General features: G+C 47.1%; 1 protein-coding gene across 2 annotated transcripts; it reads right to left on the bottom strand.

Moving 5' to 3' along the window:
• Positions 1-1,867: 1,867 nt before the first annotated feature.
• NUP50 (nucleoporin 50) lies at positions 1,868-21,352 on the bottom strand. Of its 2 annotated transcripts, none has more exons than XM_063928900.1 (8): positions 21,184-21,352; positions 15,599-15,677; positions 14,327-14,410; positions 13,452-13,617; positions 12,003-12,593; positions 9,902-9,992; positions 9,240-9,358; positions 1,868-2,705 (listed from the first exon to the last, which is right to left on the bottom strand). In XM_063928900.1, the coding sequence occupies exons 2-8, from the start codon at positions 15,665-15,667 to the stop codon at positions 2,464-2,466; spliced, it is 1,362 nt and encodes a 453-aa protein (XP_063784970.1). In that variant the 5' UTR covers positions 15,668-15,677; positions 21,184-21,352; the 3' UTR covers positions 1,868-2,463. The 2 variants fall into 2 exon arrangements, with proteins under 2 accessions (XP_063784970.1, XP_063784969.1); XM_063928899.1 differs by having other exon boundaries at positions 21,086-21,351.
• Between the last annotated feature and the right edge of the window lie 5,903 nt (positions 21,353-27,255).

Here is a 27,255-nt window from a genome sequence, read left to right on the forward strand (position 1 = left end):
GGACCGACACACAGCAGACACACAGGGAATGCTCTTACAGAGGACAGGACACCACAAAGCCCTTTGGGGAGACAGAGGGAGAGTATGCCAGCACACACCAGAGCGCTATATATCACAGGGATATCACCTATAGAAGTGTTTTCCCTTTATAGCTGCATAAATATAGTTATGCCCCCCCTCTCTTTTTTACCCTTTTCTGTAGTGCAGGACTGCAGGGGAGAGCCAGGGAGCGATCCCTCCAGCGGAGCTGTGAGGGAAAAATGGCGCCAGTGTGCTGAGGGAGATGGCCCCGCCCCTTTTTCAGCAGGCTTTCTCCAGCTAATGTAAAAGTTCTGGCAGGGGTTAAAAAGCACCTATATAACCCCTGGGGCAATATATGGTGCCAGTTTGCCAGCCAAGGTGTTAGTATTGCTGCTCAGGGCAATTGATAACCACTGCCGTAGACAACCAGAAATAATTTTGCAGAGTACTAACAGCCATTCACGATTCTGCAAAACTTATATAAGAGGTGTGACATCCTACATTACCCTATCCCCGGTGTCAGTGACAATATTCTCTCTACAGCAGCTTCCCAACCTCATTTCTCAAGGCACACTAACAGTCCAGGTTTTAGGGATATCCATGCTTGAGCACAGATGGTTAAAGCCAAATAATTGAGGCACTACGTCACCTGTGCTCAAGTACAGTAGCCTTAAACTATTGTCCTTTAGGACCACAAATAGGAACCTCTTCTGAACAGCATGTCCTAATATCGTGCTGCTCTATAAAAATAACTTATTTTTAGAAAAATGATCTCAGGAGACCACTACCATTAACCCTTAGTATAGTGTGTGTTATGTCAGTCTCACAGATTACAATATGGGAAAGTGGATTTTGGAAAAACGTGACATACAGATGGAGCCCTGCTCATCTATCCCTTTAATAGGATAAACGGAGTCAGTGCTGTCAGGCTTAAGCCCCTGCTGTATTGTAATAGATGAAAGGCTTATGCTAATAAAAGTTGGTGCAGCTAGGTGCACCAGAGAAGGCTCCATCTGTAACAGACACTTGTTATACAAACAGGTCTAGGAATAGTTTCAAAAGTAACAAACTTTAGTACATTCCTTTTCAGCTCAACACACACAGGAAACCCAAATGCAGTGTGATTACATCAGTTTACAACAGGCTTTAAGCAAGTTAATAGTAAAAGGTTCTACAGTGCAGGAAAGATGATTTAAAGACAAAAATAGGAAAAACAAACCAGTAGGATAGATCACTGGGCTAAGGGATTGGCATTTGCAGCAGGAATACCACAGCTTTCCAGCTGCTGCGGAATTACAAGGCAACAGGCATCCTAAGACCTGCAGCAGCTTGAGAGAGCCATCACTTACTCAATGTTTAAAAATAAAGAGGTGCTCTTGAAAATAAATATTGACACTCCTCTCCCTATTACACAGAAACACGCAGGTGATGCTTTAATGAATTATTGCAGAAACAGCCAACCTTGAAGTTGCTGGAGTGTCGGAATTATATAGTATGTGAGTCAGGAACAGGTCCACCCCTCCCTCCCCCTCGTGTTGTGCAATCTAATCCTCAGCCTTGTATTCAGAATGGTTATTGACCTGCTGCAGTGCACACTATGCAATCTTTTACATCTCTCTTCTATAGTAATGGCCTGACTGGGGGGTTACACACAACTCAGCTCCCACATATAAACTGGATTCCCATAACGACCGGCATATCACTGCTCCATTCTGAGGTAGACATCACATGACTTCAGGCAGGCTCATGCATGTCACACAGTCCCATGCTGGGACTTTTAGTCCACCCCAGCTTTAATCCCAACACACATCAGCAACAAACTTTCTCTTAACAAAAAAATAAAAAATACATTGGCATAATCCTTTTATAATTTGCAGCATTAACAACTAAAATTCTTCCTTATATGGCCATTTATTGGTATACTGTCCCTGCCCCCACACCAATAATGATGGCCGCAATATTGGATAGGATGTAAAAAGATTAGTTGGGTGCTCTACATCTGGCTTTGGGGGATGGGAATTAAAACGAGCTGCAGTCAAAACGATAGGTTTCAATTTAAGACATCAGAGTTGTTTTTTTGGAGACAAGTCCACTTTCATAGATGTTATCCAAGAGGTGGATTTTAAAGTGAAAATAAAAAGGTTTAGCCAAGATGGTTTCTGCTGACCACGTCCATCTCTCTGTAAACTCATCTTGTGCGACGGCCAGCTAAGGCTTTGTGATGGGACGTACTTATCCGCACCATGTATTCATTCCACACAATCCATACACCACTTCCCGTAAAGCTTTTATTAACATTCAAATCCTTTCTTGACAAAACAAAACTTATGAGAACAATCTTTCTGTACTTAGAAGGTGTGCAGGTCTATAGAGAACTCAATGAATGGCAACCCTCCAAGCTCAGTCATAAGCAGCAACTTGGCAAAAAATAAAATAAAAAAATTATAATCCCGAGTTGTTGGCCTCTCCCTCCGATTTGTTGGTCTCTAAGGCTCGCTTCTTCTCCAGGATGATGTTGTGCAGCTCATCCGCATCCTCCGAGGTTTTCACTCGGATCAGCATGGTAACTGGTGGTTCCTTCTCATCAATGGAAGGGTTGGGAACGCAAACAATCATTACATTGTTTTTCCCTGTTCTTGAACACGGCATGAGGGATGAAATCACAATGTTCACCCAGATATTACCTGCAATAAACACACATTAGACCAAAGATTACTTGCAATGCCAGGATAACAGAAGTGATGGTACCTGTCAGTGATGGCGGCTGACGTAACATTAATGACCAATCATACAACATGGAGGCACGTTTGAAGGAATACTGGCTCAGCCAATGAAAAATAAGAATTTACTTACCGATAATTCTATTTCTCGGAGTCCGTAGTGGATGCTGGGGTTCCTGAAAGGACCATGGGGAATAGCGGCTCCGCAGGAGACAGGGCACAAAAAGTAAAGCTTTAGGATCAGGTGGTGTGCACTGGCTCCTCCCCCCATGACCCTCCTCCAAGCCTCAGTTAGGATACTGTGCCCGGACGAGCGTACACAATAAGGAAGGATTTTGAATCCCGGGTAAGACTCATACCAGCCACACCAATCACACTGTACAACCTGTGATCTGAACCCAGTTAACAGTATGATAACAGCGGAGCCTCTGAAAAGATGGCTCACAACAATAATAACCCGATTTTTGTAACTATGTACAAGTATTGCAGATAATCCGCACTTGGGATGGGCGCCCAGCATCCACTACGGACTCCGAGAAATAGAATTATCGGTAAGTAAATTCTTATTTTCTCTATCGTCCTAGTGGATGCTGGGGTTCCTGAAAGGACCATGGGGATTATACCAAAGCTCCCAAACGGGCGGGAGAGTGCGGATGACTGCAGCACCGAATGAGAGAACTCCAGGTCCTCCTCAGCCAGGGTATCAAATTTGTAGAATTTAGCAAACGTGTTTGCCCCTGACCAAGTAGCTGCTCGGCAAAGTTGTAAAGCCGAGACCCCTCGGGCAGCCGCCCAAGATGAGCCCACTTTCCTTGTGGAATGGGCTTTTACTGATTTTGGCTGTGGCAATCCTGCCACAGAATGTGCAAGCTGAATTGTACTACAAATCCAACGAGCAATCGTCTGCTTAGAAGCAGGAGCACCCAGCTTGTTGGGTGCATACAGGATAAACAGCGAGTCAGATTTTCTGACTCCAGCCGTCCTGGAAACATATATTTTCAAGGCCCTGACAACGTCAAGCAACTTAAGAGTCCTCTAAGTCCCTGGTAGCCGCAGGTACCACAATAGGTTGGTTCATGTGAAATGCAGAAACCACCTTAGGTAGAAATTGAGGACGAGTCCTCAATTCCGCCCTGTCAGAATGAAAAATTAAGTAAGGGCTTTTATATGATAAAGCCGCCAATTCTGACACACGCCTGACTGAAGCCAAGGCTAACAGCATCGACACCTTCCATGTGAGATATTTTAAGTCCACAGTGGAAAGTGGTTCAAACCAATGTGACTTTAGAAAACTCAACACCACATTGAGATCCCAAGGTGCCACTGGAGGCACAAAAGGAGGCTGTATGTGCAGGACCCCTTTCACAAATGTCTGAACTTCAGGTACTGAAGCCAGTTCTTTCTGGAAGAAAATCGACAGGGCCAAAATTTGAACCTTAATGGACCCTAATTTTAGGCCCATAGACAGTCCTGTTTGCAGGAAATGAAGGAAACGACCCAGTTGAAATTCCTCTGTAGGGGCCTTCTTGGCCTCACACCACGCAGCAACATATTTACGCCAAATGCGGTGATAATGTTTTGCGGTTACATCCTTCCTGGCTTTGACCAGAGTAGGGATGACTTCTTCTGGAATGCCTTTTTCCCTCAGGATCCGGCGTTCAACCGCCATGCCGTCAAACGCAGCCGCGGTAAGTCTTGGAACAGACAAGGCTCCTGCAGTAGCAGGTCCTTTCTTAGAGGTAGAGGCCACGGTTCGTCCGTGAGCATCTCTTGAAGTTCCGGGTACCAAGTCCGTCTTGGTCAATCCGGAACCACGAGTATAGTTCTTACTCCTCTCCTTCTTATGATTCTCAGTACTTTTGGTATGAGAGGCAGAGGAGGGAACACATACACTGACTGGTACACCCACGGCGTTACCAGAGCGTCCACTGCTATTGCCTGAGGGTCCCTTGACCTGGCGCAATATCTGTCCAGTTTTTTGTTGAGGCGGGACGCCATCATGTCCACCTTTGGTTTTTCCCAACGGTTTACAATCAGGTGGAAGACTTCTGGGTGAAGTCCCCACTCTCCTGGGTGAAGGTCGTGTCTGCTGAGGAAGTCTGCTTCCCAGTTGTCCACTCCCGGAATGAATACTGCTGACAGTGCTATCACATGATTTTCCGCCCAGCGAAGAATCCTTGCAGCTTCTGCCATTGCCCTCCTGCTTCTCGTGCCGCCCTGTCTGTTTACGTGGGCGACTGACGTGATGTTGTCCGATTGGATCAACACCGCCTGACCCTGAAGCAGAGGTTTTGCTTGACTTAGGGCATTGTAAATGGCCCTTAGTTCCAGAATGTTTATATGAAGAGACGTTTCCAGGCTTGACCACAGGCCCTGGAAATTCCTTCCCTGTGTGACTGCTCCCCAGCCTCTCAGGCTGGCATCCGTGGTTACCAGGATCCAATCCTGAATGCCAAATCTGCGGCCCTCTAGTAGATGAGCACTCTGCAGCCACCACAGGAGAGACACCCTTGTCCTTGGCGACAGGGTTATCCGCTGATGCATCTGCAGATGCGATCCGGACCATTTGTCCAGTAGATCCCACTGAAATGTTCTTGCATGGAATCTTCCGAATGGAATCGCTTCGTAAGAAGCCACCATTTTCCCCAGGACCCTCGTGCACTGATGCACTGAGACCTGTCCTGGTTTTAGGAGGTTCCTGACTAGCTCGGATAACTCCCTGGCCTTCTCCTCCGGGAGAAACACCTTCTTCTGGACTGTGTCCAGAATCATTCCTAGGAACAGTAGACGTGTCGTTGGAATCAGCTGCGATTTTGGAATATTTAGAATCCACCCGTGCTGACGTAACACTACCTGAGATAGTGCTACTCCGACTTCTAACTGTTCCCTGGATCTTGCCTTATCAGGAGATCGTCCAAGTAAGGGATAATTAAAATGTCTTTTCTTCTTAGAAGAATCATCATTTCGGCCATTACCTTGGTAAAGACCCGAGGTGCCGTGGACAATCCAAACGGCAGCGTCTGAAACTGATGACAGTTTTGTACTACAAAACTGAGGTACCCTTGGTGAGAAGGGTATATCGGGACGTGGAGATAAGCATCCTTGATGTCCAGAGACACCATATAGTCCCCTTCTTCCAGGTTTGCTATCACTGCTCTGAGTGACTCCATCTTGAATTTGAACCTTTTTATGTAAGTGTTCAAGGATTTCAGATTTAAAATTGGTCTCACCGAGCCGTCCGGCTTCGGTACCACAAACAGCGTGGAATAATACCCCTTTCCTTGTTGCAGGAGGGGTACCTTGATTATCACCTGCTGGGAATACAGCTTGTGAATGGCTGCCAAAACTGCCTCCCTGTCGGAGGGAGACTTTGGTAAAGCAGACTTCAGGAAACGACGAGGGGGAAACGCCTCGAATTCCAGTTTGTACCCCTGCGATACTACCTGTAGAATCCAGGGATCCACTTGCGAGTGAGCCCACTGCGCGTTGAAATTCTTGAGACGGGCCCCCACCATATCTGAGTCTGCTTGTAAAGCCCCAGCGTCATGCTGAAGACTTGGCAGAAGCAGGGGAGGGCTTCTGCTCCTGTGAAGCGGCTGCATGGTGCAGTCTTTTTCCTCTTCCTCTGCCCCGGGGCAGAAAAGAGTGGCCTTTTGCTCGCTTGTACTTATGGGAACGAAAGGACTGAGTTTGAAAAGACGGTGTCTTTTTCTGCTGATGTGGAGTGACCTGGGGTAAAAAGGTGGATTTTCCAGCCGTTGCCGTGGCCACCAGGTCCGATAGACCAGCCCCAAATAACTCCTCCCCTTTATACGGCAATACTTCCATGTGCCGTTTGGAATCCGCATCCCCTGACCACTGTCGCGTCCATAACGCTCTTCTGGCAGAGATGGACATAGCACTTATTCTTGATGCCAGGGTGCAAATATTCCTCTGTGCATCACGCATATATAGTAGTGCATCCTTTAAATGTTCTATAGTTAACAAAATATTGTCCCTATCCAGGGTATCAATATTCTCGGTCAGGGAATCCGACCATGCGACTCCAGCACTGCACATCCAGGCTGAGGCGATTGCTGGTCGCAGTATAACACCAGTATGTGTGTATATACTTTTTAGGATATTTTCCAGCCTTCTATCAGCTGGTTCTTTGAGGGTAGCCGTATCAGGAGACGGTAACGCTACTTGTTTTGATAAACGTGTGAGCGCCTTATCTACCCTAGGGGGTGTTTCCCAACGCGCCCTAACCTCTGGCGGGAAAGGATATAATGCTAATAATTTTTTAGAAATTAGCTGTTTTTTATCGGGGGAAACCCACACTTTTTCACACACCTCATTTATTTCCTCTGACTCAGGAAAAAATATTGGTAGTTTTTTCTCTCCCCACATAATACCCTTCTTTGTGGTACTTGTAGTGTCAGAAAGGTTCAATGCCTCTTTCATTGCCGTGATCATGTAACGTGTGGCCCTACTGGACATTACGTTTGTCTTGTCACCGTCGACACTAGACTCAGTATCTGTGTCAGGGTCTGTGTCGACCCACTGAGGTAACGGGCGTTTTAGCGCCCCTGACGGTGTCTGAGACGCCTGGACAGGCACTAATTGATTTGCCGGCTGTCTCATGTCGTCAACAGTTTTCTGCAAATTGCTGACATTATCACTTAATTGTTTAAATACAATCATCCAGTCAGGTGTCGACTCCCTAGGGGGTGACATCACCAACACAGGCAACTGCTCCGCCTCCACATAATTTTCCTCCTCATACATGTCGACACACGCGTACCGACACACAGCACACACACCGGGAATGCTCTGATAGAGGACAGGACCCCACTTAGCCCTTTGGAGAGACAGAGGGAGAGTCTGCCAGCACACACCCAGCGCTATATATATATATACAGGGATAACCTTATATAAGTGTTATTCCCTTATAGCTGCTGTTATTATCGTTATTTGCTGCCAAAAATGCCCCCCCTTCTCTTTTTTACCCTGATTCTGAAGCAGGACTGCAGGGGAGAGTCAGGGAGCCGTCCTTCCAGCGGAGCTGTGAGGGAAAATGGCGCTTGTGTGCGGAGGAGATAGGCTCCGCCCCTTCACGACGTCCTTATCTCCCGCTTTTCTGTGTAAAATGGCAGGGGATTAAAATACATCCATATAGCCCAGGAGCTATATGCGATGTATTCTGTTTTGCCACCTAAGGTATTCCGTTATATTGCGTCTCAGGGCGCTCCCCCCCCAGCGCCCTGCACCCTCAGTGACCGGAGTGTGAAGTGTGCTGAGAGCAATGGCGCACAGCTGCGGTGCTGTGCGCTACCTTAGTCTGAAGACAGGATGTCTTCTGCCGCCGATTTCACCGGACCTCTTCGTCTCTTCTGGCTCTGTAAGGGGGACGGCGGCGCGGCTCCGGTGACCCATCCAGGCTGAACCTGTGATCGTCCCTCTGGAGCTAGTGTCCAGTAGCCTAAGAAACCCGATCCACTCTGCACTCAGGTGAGTCCGTTTCTTCTCCCCTTAGTCCCACGATGCAGTGAGCCTGTTGCCAGCAGGACTCACTGAAAATAAAAAAACCTAACTAAACTTTTATTCTAAGCAGCTCAGGAGAGCCACCTAGATTGCACCCTTCTCGGCCGGGCACAAAAATCTAACTGAGGCTTGGAGGAGGGTCATGGGGGGAGGAGCCAGTGCACACCACCTGATCCTAAAGCTTTACTTTTTGTGCCCTGTCTCCTGCGGAGCCGCTATTCCCCATGGTCCTTTCAGGAACCCCAGCATCCACTAGGACGATAGAGAAAGGCTGTATACGCGACACGTAGAATAACCAAAGCGTGACATGAGGTTGATTCAGTTACAGAGCAGTAGATTGGGTATAAATAATGGGGTTCATTTGTTTGAGAACATGATCAAAGTGTGAAGACATTTAGCAAGTCTGGAATCTTTGGGATCCTCAATTCTGAAAGGGTTAAATTGGTAAACTACTCAGCCAATGTGGCAGCAAGATTACTGGCCTGGGAGGGAGGTCCTGCTCATAATCAAGCATTGGGAATTTGTGTACAGTAGATATGTATTAACTATCTAGAGTAATCTTGTACACCAACATATGTTGGTATAGCTAGAACATACAAGACGACACTCAGATACTGAAACACCTCTATACAGGTATCCACCGCCTGTTGCCTCGCCTAGCTACAGCTATCCCCCACACGACTTGGGCCAATACTGGCATGGTGCGGAAAGGAGTCTTGCCAGGTTGGGACTGATATACTGCCAGTCAGAATACTGATCGTGGCATCCCGACCGAGGGAACCCTCCCTTCCAGCAGCCTAAACCTATATGGTATAATCAAACTGGCTGAGGAACTACGTAAACCTGTGCTTAAGCATGGATATACTTAAAACCAGGACTGTTAGGAAGCCTTGATAACAGAGTAAAGGTACCGCTGGAATAAGGAATATTCATAGCAGTTATCTAATGCCCAGGAGGGGAAAAGCCGTTACTTACCGAGATTTGTATCTGCACGAATCAAAAGCTGAGTCTTCTGATCGCCTACAGGTTTCAAATGTAGCGTGCCTACACCTCTCTCTTTAAATTCATTGTCTTTCTTGTAGAAGAGCTTACACCTTAGGTAAAAAGAACAAAGTCACCAGTTACCCATGGAAAACGTAGGCCAATAGGATTCTATTTAAGCCCATCAGGTACAGAGATGCCTCAGACAGCGAGACACCTAGTAGGACTCGCTCACTTAGAAGATTCGTTTCTATACTTTTTTTTTAATCTGCTAACATAAGATTATGGTTGGTTACTAAGTAAACAGTATTAGATCGTTGTAGTGTTATTAGCAACACTTTACTATCTGCTCCTGTAACAAAGGCAACCAGCAGGGACTGATTACAGCTTTGTGGATATCAGTGTTTTAAGCCATGGGCAGAGGGAGTACAGGCCAACTAATGCATACATAGAAAGCATATAGAGTAATGTATCTGCAGTATTATCACAATACAGCAAGCATTCCAAACTTCAGGGACACAGTAATGTGGTATATACAGACACATGGCCACACAGAATACAATTTACCAATGGCATTAGGAAGTGTTGCCCAGGTTTTCCTGACTAGCTTATCCATCTTCCATTTAATGCTATGGAAAGAACACTTCAAAACTAACTTTTTGGAATAGAAAGCATCCTCTTCTGTTACAGTTTGAGTGATTACTTTGGGCAGCTCTTCCTCCTCATCCTCCCCGCCTCCTGTTACAGCTGCGAAAGTATAAAACAGCAAGTCATGTACAGAACAGAAAGCATCGGTTCCAGAAGAAAATGTATATAGGGAGCAGCAATACCAGGTCAGTGTCTGCATGGGATAAGGACATACACAACTATAGGTGTGAGTGTTCCTATAACACTGATGCTGGGAGACCCTGCTGCCTCCATTCCCCATCCAGTCACTGCCACATGCAGCCCTGTCCTCACTAATACATCACTCATATCCTAAAGTACTCTATGCTTCTGGGGACGCATATCCTCCCACTATATGACTGACCGATCTGATTGGCTGACTGCCTTGATTGTGCCAACCTGGTTAGAATGGTTGTGACTATTGTAGCACCTGTTAAAGTAGACTATATACACGTTTTTGTGACTCTACCGGATTTCTTATAAAGTCTTTAAATATTTTTTTCACAAATACTACATAAATATTTGCTATACAGACTTTTTTATGCATTTTCCCCAGTGATGTAAGACGCTGAACATACTTTTTGTATAACTGTTTTGATTTTGTTGGCACTAACTTTTTTGTATGTTGTGAGTTTAAGTGATACACATATTGTATAGCTGTTCAGTGTGTCCCATTACACCGTTTCCCAGGGAGCGTGCGGTACTCTCATGGCTCACCGATAGAAAGGTTTTACATTATGTAACATTACACAGTCACTGTTGTAATATGTTCGGCTTGTCGGTTATGCTGTATGTTGTTGCGTGACCATGGTAACGCTACAAACAATGGGGCAGATGTATTAACCTAGAGAAAGCACACGGAAGTGATAAACCAGTGACAAGTGCAAGGTGATAAACGCAACAGCCAATCAGCTCCTAACTTAATTTACATACTGGAGCTAAATGGCTAGCGCAGGTTAATACATCTGCCCCAACATCACTTCCGCATCACGTGCTGTATACTGAAGTGCCTGAACGGAGAGATGGGCAGCATGGCCGCAGTGAACACTGGTGGGGGGAAAAATCAATGGGGTGTGTGTGTGGGCAAGCTTATATATTTGCACTTTGTCCTGAAGACGGGGAGATGGTCCCCGAAAACGCTGACTACACTAATAAAACTGGTCATTGTGATTTCAGGCCTCCGAGTGCCAACTTGTTATTTCTGCATACATACAAGGTGGCATCCCCTGGGGAGGGCACCAGAGCAGGTTGAGGATACCCAGAGCTATGCTATAATATATCTACATCCAGGTTGAGTATCCCTTATCCAAAATCACATCTTTGGTTCCCCTACTGAGATAATGACACATAGATAGACATATTATATATAGACGCATATCTATCCCTCTAGCATATCTCTCCCTCTATCTATATATATCTATATATATTAGGGTTAATCTTTTGGTTAACTCATTAACTGTGGCCACAAGCTTTGTTCATGCACCCCTATGCAAGCCCAATTATCTTAAACCTGGGTCAGCTGTTCTTTAGTAATTTATCAGCCAGTGTCAGGTGACTAGTGTACCTTTAAAAGCCATGGAGTATATGGCAGATACACATTAAACCAAGTGGGCATATTTGCAGTTATATTATGTGATACAGTTGCCAGGTTTTAATGTTTATGACTCTGTGATAGTGTAGGATCTGCATGAAGATGGGGTACCTTAGCGAGCGGTTTGCAGGCTTACGTGCATTGGCCAATTCACTAACTAAACCCCCATCATTTATTTATTTATTCATGTTGTGAAAATAAGTGAGCTTGCTTTGGTGAGTGCTGAACTTTGTTTGTATATTATATATCTATATATACACATTATATAATATACATGTCATTATCTCCGTAGATTGCCCAAAAATGTGGGATTTTAAATTTTGGATAAGGGATACTCAACCTGTTTCTATATATCTATCAAGAATTAAATTCATGGCAACTGCAGGGAGCTGCATCTAACTAATTCAAGTGGGTACCCATGTCAGAGGATGTCCAAATGTTGACCTCTCCTCTACTGCTCTTACATACTGAAAGACAGAAGTATAATAAATCCTGGTCACCTGAATCCTCGTTCTTGCTGCTGGAGTCTGCTTGGAGCGAGGGTGAAGGTGCCCCAGTACTGCCCTTATTGGAATCTTTACCAAAGAGACTGACAGCCCCTGCTGTGAAAGAGAATCCCGCTGCTTTCCCAGAGCCAAACGTGTCTGACTTTGAGCTGAATGAAAAGATGGACGCTGGAGGAGCAGTCTTCTCCGGGGTAGGCTGTCCTGTCTGTTCAGATTTACTCTCTTTGATAGTAAAATGGAAAGCCGGCTTGGCCTCCAATTTCGGAGAACCAAACGTGGGAATGGTCGGGGTCGTCTTGGAGTTGTCGCTCTCAGATCCGCTGTCGGTGCTCCCTCCATACTTCTGCTCGATGCTGACTAAATGTTTTTCATAGTCTCTGAAGATTGGTGAAAGGTCACACAGGGGATTGGTATTCACATGTTTCACAATCCAGTCACGCACGGAGCAGTTCAGGGCTGTTAACTGTTTGTTGTAGTCATTTTTTGAACTAAAACTAGAGGTAGATGACGGTCTTTCTCCATTGAAGCTTGCAGCGCTAGACGTTCCGTCAGTGACTGAAGATGGACCATTTGTAAAGAGAGAACCTGTTGAATAAAGTCTAATTTAGTCATAATGAAAGATAAAGAAAGCCTTTGCCTTTAGTCCCTCATATATAAATCTTTAGGGTCACTATACGGACGCCGGAATACTGCCCGGTGGAAAGCCCGACAGTTGGCATGTCGACTGACAGGTACTATTGCCCACTTGTGGGAGTCCACGACACCCATAGAGTGGGAATAGAACCTTCGTTGCGCTCGTCCCCCCGTAGGCAAGCTAAACACCGGGATCCCAGTGTCTGTAAGGTGACCGGCTGTATCCCAACACACCTTTACAACACTATGAATATTATAAAAGGTAGGCGTAGGGGGACAACATTTTTCCATATGTAACCGGATACTAGGGCTTACATGACTAGCCTTCATATGTTCTACTTCGCTAGCTACCTGTACTAAAATGCACAATTTCTTCCCGAAAGCCATGATGAAGATCAAAGAAACCCAACTTTGTTAGCACAGGTCCATCAACCAACATGTGTTGCATACTCTTACAGTCCATCACCTAACAAAGCCTCCTAAAACCATTCTGCACCACCATGTAGTAAAAAAACCCAAACCCCACAACCTCTTCTGGCCAATGTAGAAAGACTAGATCTCTCCCTCATCATCCAGGGACTGCGGGTGTATACTTGATGATTACACTACCTCATAAGCACTGTCCATTGGACTTTTGAAGAACAAAATCAAAGGTTTAAATGCCATATGGATGCCCCAGGTCTCCAATATGCCACCTGAGAGGACTCCCAATCTAGATCTGCTTGCAAATTTATTTTGAATCCATTACTTCAAAGCTATTTCTGATATTTCCTAATCGACAATTCTAAAGCAAGGCTTCAGCAGACTCACCAAAGGAAGGTTTTATTTCCACTGCCGGCTTTGAGCTGCTGAACAGGGAAGTGCTGCCATTTCCGTTGGTAAAACCGTGTGCCGGTTTCACTCCAGATTCAGCAGCGGCTCCGCTTGGTAATCCAAACAAACCTTTAAATCCTTTGAAGGCTCCACCAGTTTCAGACTAAAGCAATACACAATGGTTATGCATTAGAAGTGTACACCAACATTTTCCAGGTTGCAAAGCTCATAATGGGGCAGATGTATTAAGCCTGGAGAAGCCATAAAGAGGTGATAAGTGCAAGATGATAATGCACCAGCCAATCAGCTCATAACTGTCAATTTACATATTGGAGCTGACTGGCTGGTGCGTTACCACCTTGCACTTATCACTTCTTTATGCCTTCTCCAGGTTTAATACATCTGCCTCGATATTCCATACTATAACATGCAGTTTCAAGGTGAAAATTAGTCGTCTTTTAAATGCAATGTGAGCAATTATCTGACACACAGGGGCCTATTAAATTTATCCTGTGCCCCCTGCTGAGCGTCTATAGCAATGGGTGTCTATCAGAGCTGTTCAATTGTTGCTCCAATCAGACGCCCATTGCCAGTTAAGGCACCTAACAAGCTCCATGTTTAGCTGTGGAAAGTGGCTACGCCTGTCTAAAGTGCTTAAAAGGACTTTCCAAGTCCTATTTGGGTGCTTTGGGCACCCAAACTATGGACTTTATAGTTTATCACACCTCCTGAGGCCGTGAGAAAAATATATTACTGCCGCAGCTAACGGACGTTTATTGGATAGACACCCATTCCTTTAGACAAGCTGGTGGTACGTGCCACAATTGAATCGGCCCCACAGGCTGCTAACCCAACAACCCAGATAGTGTTACCTCACTTCCAAGGTTCCTCCTTTTTGCTTTCTTAATCTCTCTGCTCTTCAAAACGTCCTGACTCGCCAAGCTGAAAGTTCCAGCCTGAGAAATGAACACAGTTGTAACAGGTAGAACCCTTTGTACCAGAAACATACATCTTTGTTGGCAAACTGCTAAACAAATGTAAACCGAGAAAAAACAAACCCTAGAAATCCATAGATACAATGACTTAGGGTGGTATTCAATTGTTGGGAAACCTGTCAGGTCTACGATAAATTATCTTATGCAAACGACTACTGCACCCAGCTTCACAGACACCGAGCCATTTTGCAGGAATACTATAATGCCTAGAGACTTACACATATCAGAACTGATCCAAGCTAGTTCTGGCTGCAGCGGACCTAGCCTTCTACAAACCTCCTCCAGCTTTTAACTTGTGACAAAGTTATTAGACAAGTCCCTGGAGATCGACTGGACTACATGATTTAAATGACGATCATCTAGGACAGATCTAGAGACACCTGCGATAAGAGCAGAGTTTTCTAATTTGTTCTTGCTATTATTGTAACGAGTACTCGCATGTTTTCATTGTTAAACTTAGAACATTTCAAAAAGGATAAGCACTTCCTTATCTGTGTCAATCTCCGTATTTATCACATTGGGCTTGATTCAGTTGAATAGCGCTGGGAATTAGCTCCTGGTGCTATTCAATACAGTGCGCTGTGACACCTGACAATGAGATTTCTTCACACCCTCGAAAGGGGAGGGAGCAGAAATCAGACAAAAGCGCCAGGGCGATGCTAATTTCTGCCGTTAGCACGGCAGAAACAGCATCGCGACGGGCACTTGAGGCCAGAGAATGCTGGTTCTCTCAACAAAACACCTTGTTTAGTCCGGGAGAACGGGCATTCTCAGACTTACCACTGCGCTGTACTAAATAGCCCTGGGAGCTAATTCCCAGCACTATCAAACTCTTAGAATTAAACAGAGCCCATCATATCCCAGTATCTGGTCGCTCGATTTTCAACAGACAACACAATGGCACTAATGAAAACTTCATTCTTGGCTTTAACCAGAAGCAGTTTACCAGTGATGCCTACCTTTGTAATCTGGCCTGACCAACGTGCAGTATGGACCACTTATACTTTTGTAACAAATCCATATTTCACTAGAGAGTAAGCTTGTGAGCAAGGCACTCCTAGCTCTGATTTATTACTGTTTAGCTCCCAATTGTACAGGGCAATGGAATATGCTTGCGCTATATGAATAAAGTTTAAACTCCACACTTACATCTTCCGCCTCTTCTTCTTGATCCCAGTTTCGGTCTGTCAGCTCCTTGTCTGCAACACGTTTAGCCATTTTGCCTGCACTGAATCAGAAAAGCCACATGCAAGTTTAATAAAGGCTTGGATGATTATAGTACCAACATTCAGCTCTTCTCGTATACATATATACCAAAATGAAGCATGCCAGAAAGCAAGACATCTGAAAGATTTCATTGTTTACAGCTGCCTGAAGAAACGTTAAGTTTAAAAAAAATAGGATTTTAAATTACCTACCAGTAAATTAGGAATTTGATAGTGTGGGCTGGCTCCTCCCTCTATGCCCTTCCTACCCGACTCAGTCTAGGAAACTGCACGACAATACTTTGAGAGAAGGATGAATAAAGATAGTGGTGAGATTCCGAAACAGCACACACAAACTAGAGGAAAGCTAAGCTAACCCAACTTTAAACAGGAACAGCAACAGCCGAACCAAGATTACTTAACCAAGTAACAGTGCAGGAAGAACGAAGCACTGGGCGGGCGCCCAGTATCCTCTACGAGAAAAGGATTTACTGGTAGTTAATTAAAATCCTATTTTTTCTTGCGTCCTAGAGGATACTGAGGTCCATTTAGTATCATGGGGATGTACCAAAGCTCCCAAACCGGGTGGGAGAGTGCTGAGGTTCATGCAGAACTGATTGGCCTCTGAGGACCTTCAGTTTGGTCAAAGTATCAAACTTGTAGAACTTAGCAAACATGTTCTAACCAGACCAAGTAGCCGGTCGGCAGAGCTGTAAAGCAGAGACACCCCAGACAGCCGTTCAGGAAGGACCCACCGACCTAGTAGAGTGGGCCTGTACAGATTTTGGAATACGGCAAACTTGCCGTGGAATAAGCCTGCTGGATAGTGAACCTGATCCAGCGTGCAACTGTCTGCTTTGAAGCAGGACATCCAATTTTATAGGTATTATATAGAATGAACAGCAAGTCGGATTTCCTGTGACGTGCTGTCCTCTTTATGTATACCTTCAACGCCCTTACAACATCCAAGGACTTTGAAATAGAGGTGTCTGTGATAACCGGAACCACAATAGGTTGGTTGATGTGAAACGCAGACACCAATTTCCGAAGAAATTGCTGGCGAGTTCTGTGCTCAGCTTTGTCCTCATGGAAGATTAAATAGGGCTCTTGTGAAACAAAGCACCCAATTCCGACATACGTCGTGCTGAAGCCAAGGCCAACAGTGTGACGGTCACAGAGGTAACATTTTACGTCCACCTCCTGTAATGGTGGAAACCAGTCCGATTGGAGGAACTGCAGCACCAAATTGAGATCCCATGGTGCCGTGGGAGGCACAAAGGGAGGTTGGATGCACAGAACTCCTTTCAAAACATCTGGACCTCAGAGAGAGAGAGAAGCCAATTGTTTCTGAAAGAAAATGGACAAGGCCGAAATATGGACTTTTATGGAGCCCAGAAGTAGGCCCACATCCACACCTGCCTGCAGAAAAAGCAGGAAACGTCCCAGGTGAAATTCCACCGCAGAATAACTTCTGCTCTCGACCAAGAGACTCAATTCTTCTAAATACAGTGGTAATGTTTAGACGTTACCCCCTTCCTGGCTTGGATCACAGTCGCAATAACGTTCTTAGGGATCCCTCTTCTTGCTAGAATCAGCCGTTCAACTCCCATGCAGTCAAACGTAGCCGTGGTAAGTCCTGATAGACGAACGGGGCCCTGTTGGAGAAGATCCTCGCAAAGAGGTAGAAGCCACAGATCTTCGAAAAGCATCTCCAGAAGGTCTGCGTACCAGGCCCTTTTTGGCCACTCCAGAGCAATGAGTATTGCTTGAACCTTTTCCCTTTTTATTCTTTTGAGAATTTTTGGGATCAGAGGTACTGTAGGAAACACATACACTATCTGATAAATCCATGGAGTTGTCAGAGCGCCTACCACCACTGCCTGTGGGTCTCTCGAACTGGAACAATACTGCTTGAGCGTCTTGTTGAGACAAGAGGCCATGTGGATATCCCCACCGACTTGTTAAGCACCTGAACACTCCCGGGTGAAGGCCCCACTCCCCTGGGTGCAGGTCGGGTCTGCTGAGAAAGTCTACCTACCAGTCATATACTCCCGGAATGAAGACTACTGACAACTCCACAACGGTTTTTCTGCCCAGAGGAGAATTCTTGACACCTCTGACATTGCTGCTCCTAAATTAGGTTACCTGACCATTTAGCAATGGCTTTCGTGATCCACGCACATGCAATAGTGGGTCTTTCGGCCACCCCAGCAGCTGTGTACAGTGATTTGAGTGTAGGCTCAATTTTACGATCAGCCGTATCTTTTAGGGAGGCTGCACCAGGGACAGGCAATACAATTTTACATGACAGACTAGAGACTGATGCGTCCACTATCGGTGGATTTTCCCAATTTTTCCTATCCCCCAGAGGAAAGGGAAAAGATGAGAGCAACCTTTTCGGGATTGGAAATTTTTTTATCAGGATTAACCCACAGTTCTTCAAACAGGGTATTCAATTCCTTTGACGCAAGAAAAGTGACCGACTACTTTTTTACATTCCTTACACCTTATCAGGAATTTGCAGAACATGTCTGATAACCTCTATTCCCTGTGACAGTAGCATTCCCCCTCCAAATCCACCGCACCCTCCTCCATATCTGAAACGCCAGAGTCAGACTGCAGGATATGGGCCAGAGATCGTTTTTGCGGACAAATGGGAGGGGATTGAGACGCTGGTTTGGGGACAGTCTCTATTCATAAACTTATCCACAATCTGTCTTAAGTATTGCATCTCGTTCTCATTGCGGGATAGCTTTGTAGAGATATTTGAGATCGTTCCCTTAATGGAATTAAGCCCATTCCGGTTCATCCCTGCTATTCTGGGAAGGTGCACTGCCCTGAGTACCCAGAAGTGAGCCCCCTGGTGAAGAGGAACACTCCGCTGTACAAGAAACACTCTTTGCCTTATGGCGCTGGTGAGCTTCAATGGCGTGCAGTCTTTCCGCTTTTTATTTTTTATTTTTTTATACTGGCTGAGGTAATCTGGTGCTTAAAATGGAGAGAAAACCGTTTTGAGACTGTTTTTGCCAGTGTGGGTACTGTGACGCAGTTGTGTATCGTGTCTGGAGACGCATTCCGTCACGGTTAGAAGCCGTGCATCTCCATACCCTCATGCCACCATAATGGCCGGCGCCCCACTAACCGGGCCCCCAGCTCAGTACTCCCCAATATTCATTCTTCTGGCTGTTAGCAGTGGCGGCGTGCTACGGGAACGTATCGTGATGGGGCTTGCGAATAGTTCCCTCAGGAGCTCAGTGTCCTGTTAGCGGGGAACAGGACCATTAACCATTCAAGAGGTTGGGTGTGGCTGGTGCCAGCCAGCCCTGCCTGAAAATAACAAACACAAAATAAATGGAGCTTCCATAAGCGTGACCGGCTCCTCCCGGCACATTTTCTAAACAGAGTCTGGTAGGAGGGGCATAGAGGGAGGAGCCAGCCCACACTATCAAATTCTTAATGTACCCTTGGCTCCTAGTGGATACACAAACGATATCGCTCAGCGACATCAAGCTGAGGCCGTGCATGCAGTTTTTGGACAGTCCAAATTGAGCTGCATGCATGGCAGATAGTGAGGATCATTAACGACCTTCAGGGTCGCGCATCGCTCACAGTTGGACAGCGTACATACACACTAGTCGATATGGTAAGCGACATCACTCAGGAAGGGCAAAATGAGTGTCATCGTTTACTTTACTGGCAAGTATGTACCCACCTTAACACGCCATGTATCACAAGATGCCTGGCATGAGTGAGCTGCCAGGTCCGGTGCAACTCTGCTAACGTCGGGAATCCTTTTTGCCAAAAATTCATCTTATTTGCAACAATGCGACTAGGATGCACATGGACACTGTGCTGATTCATTTAATATAGGACACTTGTATATTGTGAGTCTGTAAACGGAGCAGAACAGAACTTGTATTGGAAAAAAGCTGTGGTTGCCACATTGTAGCATTTCATGTACAGATTCAGACTCAGTTGAACACAGCTATACAAGTGTCACAGATGAGACTAATCAGCACAGTTTCCTCGTGTGTCCTAGTCGTATTGTAAGTAATACCCCTTTTACACTCGCAGGAAAGTTCATTCCCGGGAATGTGTCCCGGTATATTTGCCGGGACACATTCCCGGGAATGACCCTTTCACATTAGCGGTCTGACCCGGCATATTGCCGGGTCAGTGACGTCACCGCTGAGTCTCCCAGAGGCGGTGCTTGGAGATAATCTTCTCCAAGCACCGCCTCCTCCTATGAAGAGAACAGGTGCCAGGTCGCCTTGACCTGGTATACCCGTTTACACTGGCAGCTTCCCGGGACGGTCCCGGGTTCAACCCTGCTTTTAGACCTGGTATGAAATCCCGGGATGCTCGTCCCGGGAAATTGTGCCCGTAACCCATTTACACTGAGAAGAATCCAGGGATGATGCGCGTTCACGTGCAATATCCCGGGATTTTTCTGCGAGTGTAAAAGGGGTATTAGATGCATTTTCTGTAAAAAGATGCCATACGCGAGAAGATTCTCACAACCTGGCGTGTTTGGCATGAATGCAGCAAAGATGTATATACTCCGACTATGGGGTAATTTAATGGTACTAACAGTTGCCGGCAAAAGAACGGATTCCCACACATAGTAATGGTATAATACAGTGTACAGACATAGGACACTACCATGATATAATACACGGTATACAGACATAGGACACTACACTGACTGGCTGTATATAGATATAACCAGGGTACAATACACGGTATAGACATACAGGGAGGGTATAATACACGGTATACAGACATAGGACACTACACTGCCAGACTGGCTGTATACAGAGATATAACCAAGACATAATACATAGTATACAGACATAGGACACTACACTGACTGACTGTATATAGAGATATAACTAGGGTATAATACACAGTATACAGACACAGGACACTATGCTGACTAGCTGTATATAGAGATATAACCAGGGTACAATACACGGTATAGACATATAGGGAGGGTATAATACACGGTATACAGACATAGGACACTACGCTGACTGACTGGATACAGAGATATAACCAGGGTATAATACACGGTATAGACATATAGGGAGGGTATAATACACGGTATACAGACATAGGACACTATGCTGACTGGCTGTATATAGAAATATAACCAGGGTATAATACACGGTATAGACATACAGGGAGGGTATAATACACAGTATACAGACAAAGGACACTATGCTGACTAGCTGTATATAGAGATATAACCAGGATATAATACACGGTATAGACATACAGGGAGGGTATAATACACAATATACAGATAAAGGACACTATGCTGACTGGCTGTATAGAGATATAACCAGGGTACAATACACGGTATAGACATACAGGGAGGGTATAACACACGGTATAGGCGATAAGGGCTGCCAGTAAGAGGCTCCTGTACCTCCAGTGTGGAGGCCCTCCCGTCAGGCGGTGACCGGACACCGCTCTCCCCGCCATGCCGCGGCCCAGACTCCCGCCACTTCCTCACCGAGCTATTACCTCGCTCTCACCACAGACACGAGTGCGGCCTCGGTCACAAACTGTCACCCTCCGCCCGTCTCTAGATCTCCGGCTACTCCACACCCGGCAACGAGAGAAACGGCGTGAAGCGGCTTCAGGCGGCCATTTTGTAAGCGCGCCGACAGGTAGCAACCACTGCGCATGCTCCTGCAGGAAACTAACACTGCGCATGCTCCGGCAGTAACGGCTGCAGGAGGGTTGGGGTTAGGGGGCGTGTCCTGCCTGCCCATTCATGGCTCTGGATGAGCTATGGCGCATGCGTGCCGGGACTAGACATGACGTATCGTCCAGCGATGAGCCCGGGAGAGGGTCATGCGCATGCGCAGTGCGATATTTTCTGTAACTTGATTGCAATGCAGGGCAGGTTAATAGGAGTGAACAGTGGGGTTATTATGGTGTATATGCAGCATGTGGCTCATCAACTGTTGTGGAACTACAAGCCCCAGTCCTTAGAGTTAGAATGAGCCGGGGGAGGGGCTGAGCTGTCATGAGGGGCTATGCTGTGAATGACAGCTCAGCCTGTGACATCCTATTCCCCCGCCTCTTACACACTGTGTAAGTGGCGGGAGCAGTACAGGGCAGTTGTCTGACAGCCTAGTAGGCCTGAACTATAGTGTGGGCACTCACTTAGGTTAGAGGAGAGGAAATTCCGTACACAACATAGGAAAGGGTTCTTCACGGTAAGGGCAATAAAGATTTGGAACTCACTGCCGGAGAGGGTAATAATGGCAGACTCTGTAAACAGTAGCGGATCTTGGCACGGGCAAGCAGGACTTTTGCCCGAGGCGCCGGCACCATCCGGAGGGCGCTGCACCATGGCAAGATCCGCTACTATGCCCCCCGCTGCCGCAGTGTCCCCCGCTGGTCCCACACTGTTAAGGGAACTAGACGCTACCCATCTAGTTTCCCTTCGTGGAGAGGACCTTTGCTGTGCGTTGCGCAATGACGTCAACGCGCACTGCACAGCATTGTGGGACTGGCACAGACGCTAGGGGTCATAATTGACCTCTAGTGTCTATGCTGTGCTAGATCCGAAGAGAGGAACGGCGCCGGCGGAGGTCTGCAGCAGTCGGGAATCAGGAGCGGGGATAGTAAGTATTCATTTTTCTCTGACGTCCTAGTGGATGCTGGGGACTCCGAAAGGACCATGGGGAATAGCGGCTCCGCAGGAGACTGGGCACAAAAGTAAAAGCTTTAGGACTACCTGGTGTGCACTGGCTCCTCCCCCTATGACCCTCCTCCAAGCCTCAGTTAGATTTTTGTGCCCGAACGAGAAGGGTGCTCACTAGGTGGCTCTCCTGAGCTGCTTAGTAAAAAAGTTTAAGTATAGGTTTTTTATTTTCAGTGAATCCTGCTTGCAACAGGTTCACTGCACCGAGGGACTAAGGGGAGAAGAAGCGAACTCACCTGCGTGCAGAGTGGATTGGGCTTCTTAGGCTACTGGACATTAGCTCCAGAGGGACGATCACAGGCCCAGCCATGGATGGGTCCCAGAGCCGCGCCGCCGGCCCCCTTACAGAGCCAGAAGACTGAAGAGGTCCGGAAAATCGGTGGCAGAAGACGTCCTGTCTTCAATAAGGTAGCGCACAGCACCGCAGCTGTGCGCCATTGCTCTCAGCACACTTCACACTCCGGTCACTGAGGGTGCAGGGCGCTGGGGGGGGCGCCCTGAGACGCAATAAAAACACCTTATATGGCAAAAAATACATCACATATAGCTCCTGGGCTATATGGATGCATTTAACCCCTGCCAATTTTTCCTTAAAAAAGCGGGAGAAAGGCCGCCGAGAAGGGGGCGGAGCCTATCTCCTCAGCACACTGGCGCCATTTTTCCTCACAGCTCCGTTGGAGGGAAGCTCCCTGACTCTCCCCTGCAGTCCTGCACTACAGAAACAGGGTAAAACAAGAGAGGGGGGCACTAATTTGGCAGATAAATCTATACAGCAGCTATATAAGGGAAAAACACTTATATAAGGTTATCCCTGTATATATATATAGCGCTCTGGTGTGTGCTGGCAAACTCTCCCTCTGTCTCCCCAAAGGGCTAGTGGGGTCCTGTCCTCTATCAGAGCATTCCCTGTGTGTGTGCTGTGTGACGGTACGTTGTGTCGACATGTATGAGGAGGAAAATGGTATGGAGGCGGAGCAATTGCCTGTAATAGTGATGTCACCCCCTAGGGAGTCGACACCTGACTGGATGGTCTTATGGAAGGAATTACGTGATAGTGTCAGCACTTTACAAAAGACTGTTGACGACATGAGACAGCCGGCAAATCAGTTGTTACCTGTACAGGCGTCTCAAACACCGTCAGGGGCTCTAAAGCGCCCGTTACCTCAGATGGTCGACACAGACCCAGACACGGACACTGACTCCAGTGTCGACGGTGAGGAAACAAACGTATTTTCCAGTAGGGCCACACGTTACATGATCACGGCAATGAAGGAGGTTTTGAACATTTCTGATACTACAAGTACCACAAAAAAGGGTATTATGTGGGGTGTGAAAAAACTACCCGTAGTTTTTCCTGAATCAGATGAATTAAATGAGGTGTGTGATGAAGCGTGGGTTTCCCCCGATAAAAAACTGCTAATTTCTAAAAAATTATTGGCATTATACCCTTTCCCGCCAGAGGTTAGGGCGCGTTGGGAAACACCCCCTAGGGTAGATAAGGCGCTCACACGCTTATCAAAACAAGTGGCGTTACCGTCTCCTGATACGGCCGCCCTCAAGGAACCAGCTGATAGGAAGCTGGAAAATATCCTAAAAAGTATATACACACATACTGGTATTATACTGCGACCAGCAATCGCCTCAGCCTGGATGTGCAGTGCTGGGGTGGCTTGGTCGGATTCCCTGACTGAAAATATTGATACCCTGGACAGGGACAGTATATTATTGACTATAGAGCATTTAAAGGATGCATTTCTATCAGGGCCGGATTTAGGGGGGGGCGAACGGGGCGACCGCCCCCCCTAACATACAGCTCCATTCCATGTGCTGCTGTGCACACAGTGTACCGGAGATCTGCATTAGCCCCTCCCACAGCAGAGCGAGTCACAGCTGGGTGAGACAGATAGACGGGATTGAGCTGAGCACTTGTGCAGAGGGAGGAGAGAGCTCTCCCGAGTCCAAGCCAATCAGAGCTGGCCTTCCTCCCCTGCTCCTCCTCTCTCCCCTGGTCTCCCTGTGTGTGAGCCTGGTCAGCCTGTTGCAAAGCATTACTGGGATTGGGAGTCTCTCGCGTCTCACCAGTGTCTGCCCTGCATCATGTCTCCTGACTGAGCTGCAAGAGGAGCCCCCCTCCTCACCTTCCTTCTCCCCCCAGAAATTCCAATCTCCTTGTCTGCAGCTTGTAACGGAGGTCAGTGTCCCGTATGTGTGCACTGGGCAACTTAGCTGATGTCTGCTTACAGGTCAGACTTCAGCAATCAGTGAAGAGAGACATGCATTCTGTGTGATAGCAGCAGCACTGGGTGAAGAGAGAGGTCTGTGCAGCCTGCTTGTAACATGAGACATGTCTCCTCTCAGACAGACTATGGGCAGTTCTGTACACCTTTCTTAGGTGCAGCCACAGACTTTCACCCTGACCCCCACTGCTGCTCATTTATTAGTTAGCATCACAATACAATTTAATAAAAAATAAAATACTACTCTTATCTCACACACAAAAACAGCTAAATTCCCCATTGCTTTGAAAGTTTAATATTTTGTGTTTGGGAGGGGCTGGACTAGAAGTGGGAGGAGTAATGAGTAGAGAGGGGAGGAGTCCGCATAGATTCTTAAACCGCCCCCCCTAAAAGAAATGTCTAGATCCGTCCCTGATTTCTATATATGCGAGATGCACAGAGAGATATTTGCACTCTGGCATCAAGAGTACGTGCGCTGTCCATTTCTGCCAGAAGAGGGTTATGGACGCGACAGTGGTCAGGTGATGCGGATTCCAAACGGCATATGGAAGTATTGCCGTATAAAGGGGAGGAGTTATTTGGGGTCGGTCTATCGGACCTGGTGGCCACGGCAACGGCTGGGAAATCCACCTTTTTACCCCAGGTCACCTCTCAGCAGAAAAAGACACCGTCTTTTCAGGCTCAGTCCTTTCGTCCCCATAAGGGCAAGCGGGCAAAAGGCCACTCATATCTGCCCCGGGGCAGAGGAAGGGGAAAAAGACTGCAGCAGGCAGCCTCTTCCCAGGAACAGAAGCCCTCCCCCGCTTCTGCCAAGTCCTCAGCATGACGCTGGGGCCTTACAAGCGGACTCAGGCACGGTGGGGGCCCGTCTCAAGAATTTCAGCGCGCAGTGGGCTCACTCGCAAGTGGACCGCTGGATCCTGCAGGTAGTATCTCAGGGGTCCAAATTGGAATTCGAGACGTCTCCCCCTCGCCGGTTCCTGAAGTCTGCTTTACCAACGTCTCCCTCCGACAGGGAGGCGGTATTGGAAGCCATTCACAAGCTGTATTCCCAGCAGGTGATAATCAAGGTACCCCTCCTACAACAGGGAAAGGGGTATTATTCCACGCTATTTGTGGTACCGAAGCCGGACGGCTCGGTGAGACCTATTTTAAATCTGAAATCCTTGAACACTTACATACAAAGGTTCAAATTCATGATGGAGTCACTCAGAGCAGTGATAGCGAACCTGGAAGAAGGGGACTATATGGTGTCTCTGGACATCAAGGATGCTTACCTCCATGTCCCAATTTGCCCTTCTCACCAAGGGTACCTCAGGTTTGTGGTACAGAACTGTCACTATCAGTTTCAGACGCTGCCGTTTGGATTGTCCACGGCACCCCGGGTCTTTACCAAGGTAATGGCCGAAATGATGATTCTTCTTCGAAGAAAAGGCGTCTTAATTATCCCTTACTTGGACGATCTCCTGATAAGGGCAAGGTCCAGAGAACAGTTAGAGGTCGGAGTAGCACTATCTCAAGTAGTACTACAACAGCACGGGTGGATTCTAAATATTCCAAAATCGCAGCTGATTCCGACGACACGTCTGCTGTTCCTAGGGATGATTCTGGACACAGTCCAGAAAAAGGTGTTTCTCCCGGGGGGAGAAAGCCACGGAGTTATCCGACCTAGTCAGGAACCTCCTAAAACCAGGCCAAGTGTCAGTGCATCAATGCACAAGGGTCCTGGGAAAAATGGTGGCTTCTTACGAAGCGATTCCATTCGGCAGATTCCACGCAAGAACTTTTCAGTGGGATCTGCTGGACAAATGGTCCGGATCGCATCTTCAAATGCATCAGCGGATAACCCTGTCTCCAAGGACAAGGGTGTCTCTCCTGTGGTGGTTACAGAGTGCTCATCTTCTAGAGGGCCGCAGATTCGGCATTCAGGACTGGGTCCTGGTGACCACGGATGCCAGCCTGAGAGGCTGGGGAGCAGTCACACAGGGAAGAAATTTCCAGGGCTTGTGGTCAAGCATGGAAACGTCACTTCACATAAATATCCTGGAACTAAGGGCCATTTACAATGCCCTAAGTCAGGCAAGGCCTCTGCTTCAGGGTCAGCCGGTGTTGATCCAGTCGGACAACATCACGGCAGTCGCCCACGTAAATAGACAGGGCGGCACAAGAAGCAGGAGGGCAATGACGGAAGTTGCAAGGATTCTTCGCTGGGCGGAAAATCATGTGATAGCACTGTCAGCAGTGTTCATTCCGGGAGTGGACAACTGGGAAGCAGACTTCCTCAGCAGATACGACCTCCACCCGGGGGAGTGGGGACTTCACCCAGAAGTCTTCCACATGATTGTGAACCGTTGGGAAAAACCAAAGGTGGACATGATGGCGTCCCGCCTCAACAAAAAACTGGACAGATATTGCGCCAGGTCAAGGGACCCTCAGGCAATAGCTGTGGACGCTCTGGTAACACCGTGGGTGTACCAGTCAGTGTATGTGTTCCCTCCTCTGCCTCTCATACCCAAGGTACTGAGAATCATAAGAAGGAGAGGAGTAAGGACTATACTCGTGGCTCCGGATTGGCCAAGAAGGACTTGGTACCCGGAACTTCAAGAGATGCTCACGGAAGACCCGTGGCCTCTACCTCTAAGA

The sequence above is a fragment of the Pseudophryne corroboree genome, chromosome 6 (assembly GCF_028390025.1).
Source record: "Pseudophryne corroboree isolate aPseCor3 chromosome 6, aPseCor3.hap2, whole genome shotgun sequence".
NCBI classification, from domain to species: domain Eukaryota; kingdom Metazoa; phylum Chordata; class Amphibia; order Anura; family Myobatrachidae; genus Pseudophryne; species Pseudophryne corroboree.

Coding starts and splice junctions, on each gene's coding strand:
- NUP50 (XM_063928899.1), bottom strand. CDS start 21,141: ATGGCGGGGAGAGCGGTGTCCGGTCACCGCCTGACGGGAGGGCCTCCA. Junction 13,618..14,326: donor GGAGGAACCTTGGAAGTGAG/GTAACACTATCT, acceptor GTATTGCTTTAG/TCTGAAACTGGTGGAGCCTT. Junction 9,359..9,901: donor GATGCTTTCTATTCCAAAAA/GTTAGTTTTGAA, acceptor TTTTTACCTAAG/GTGTAAGCTCTTCTACAAGA.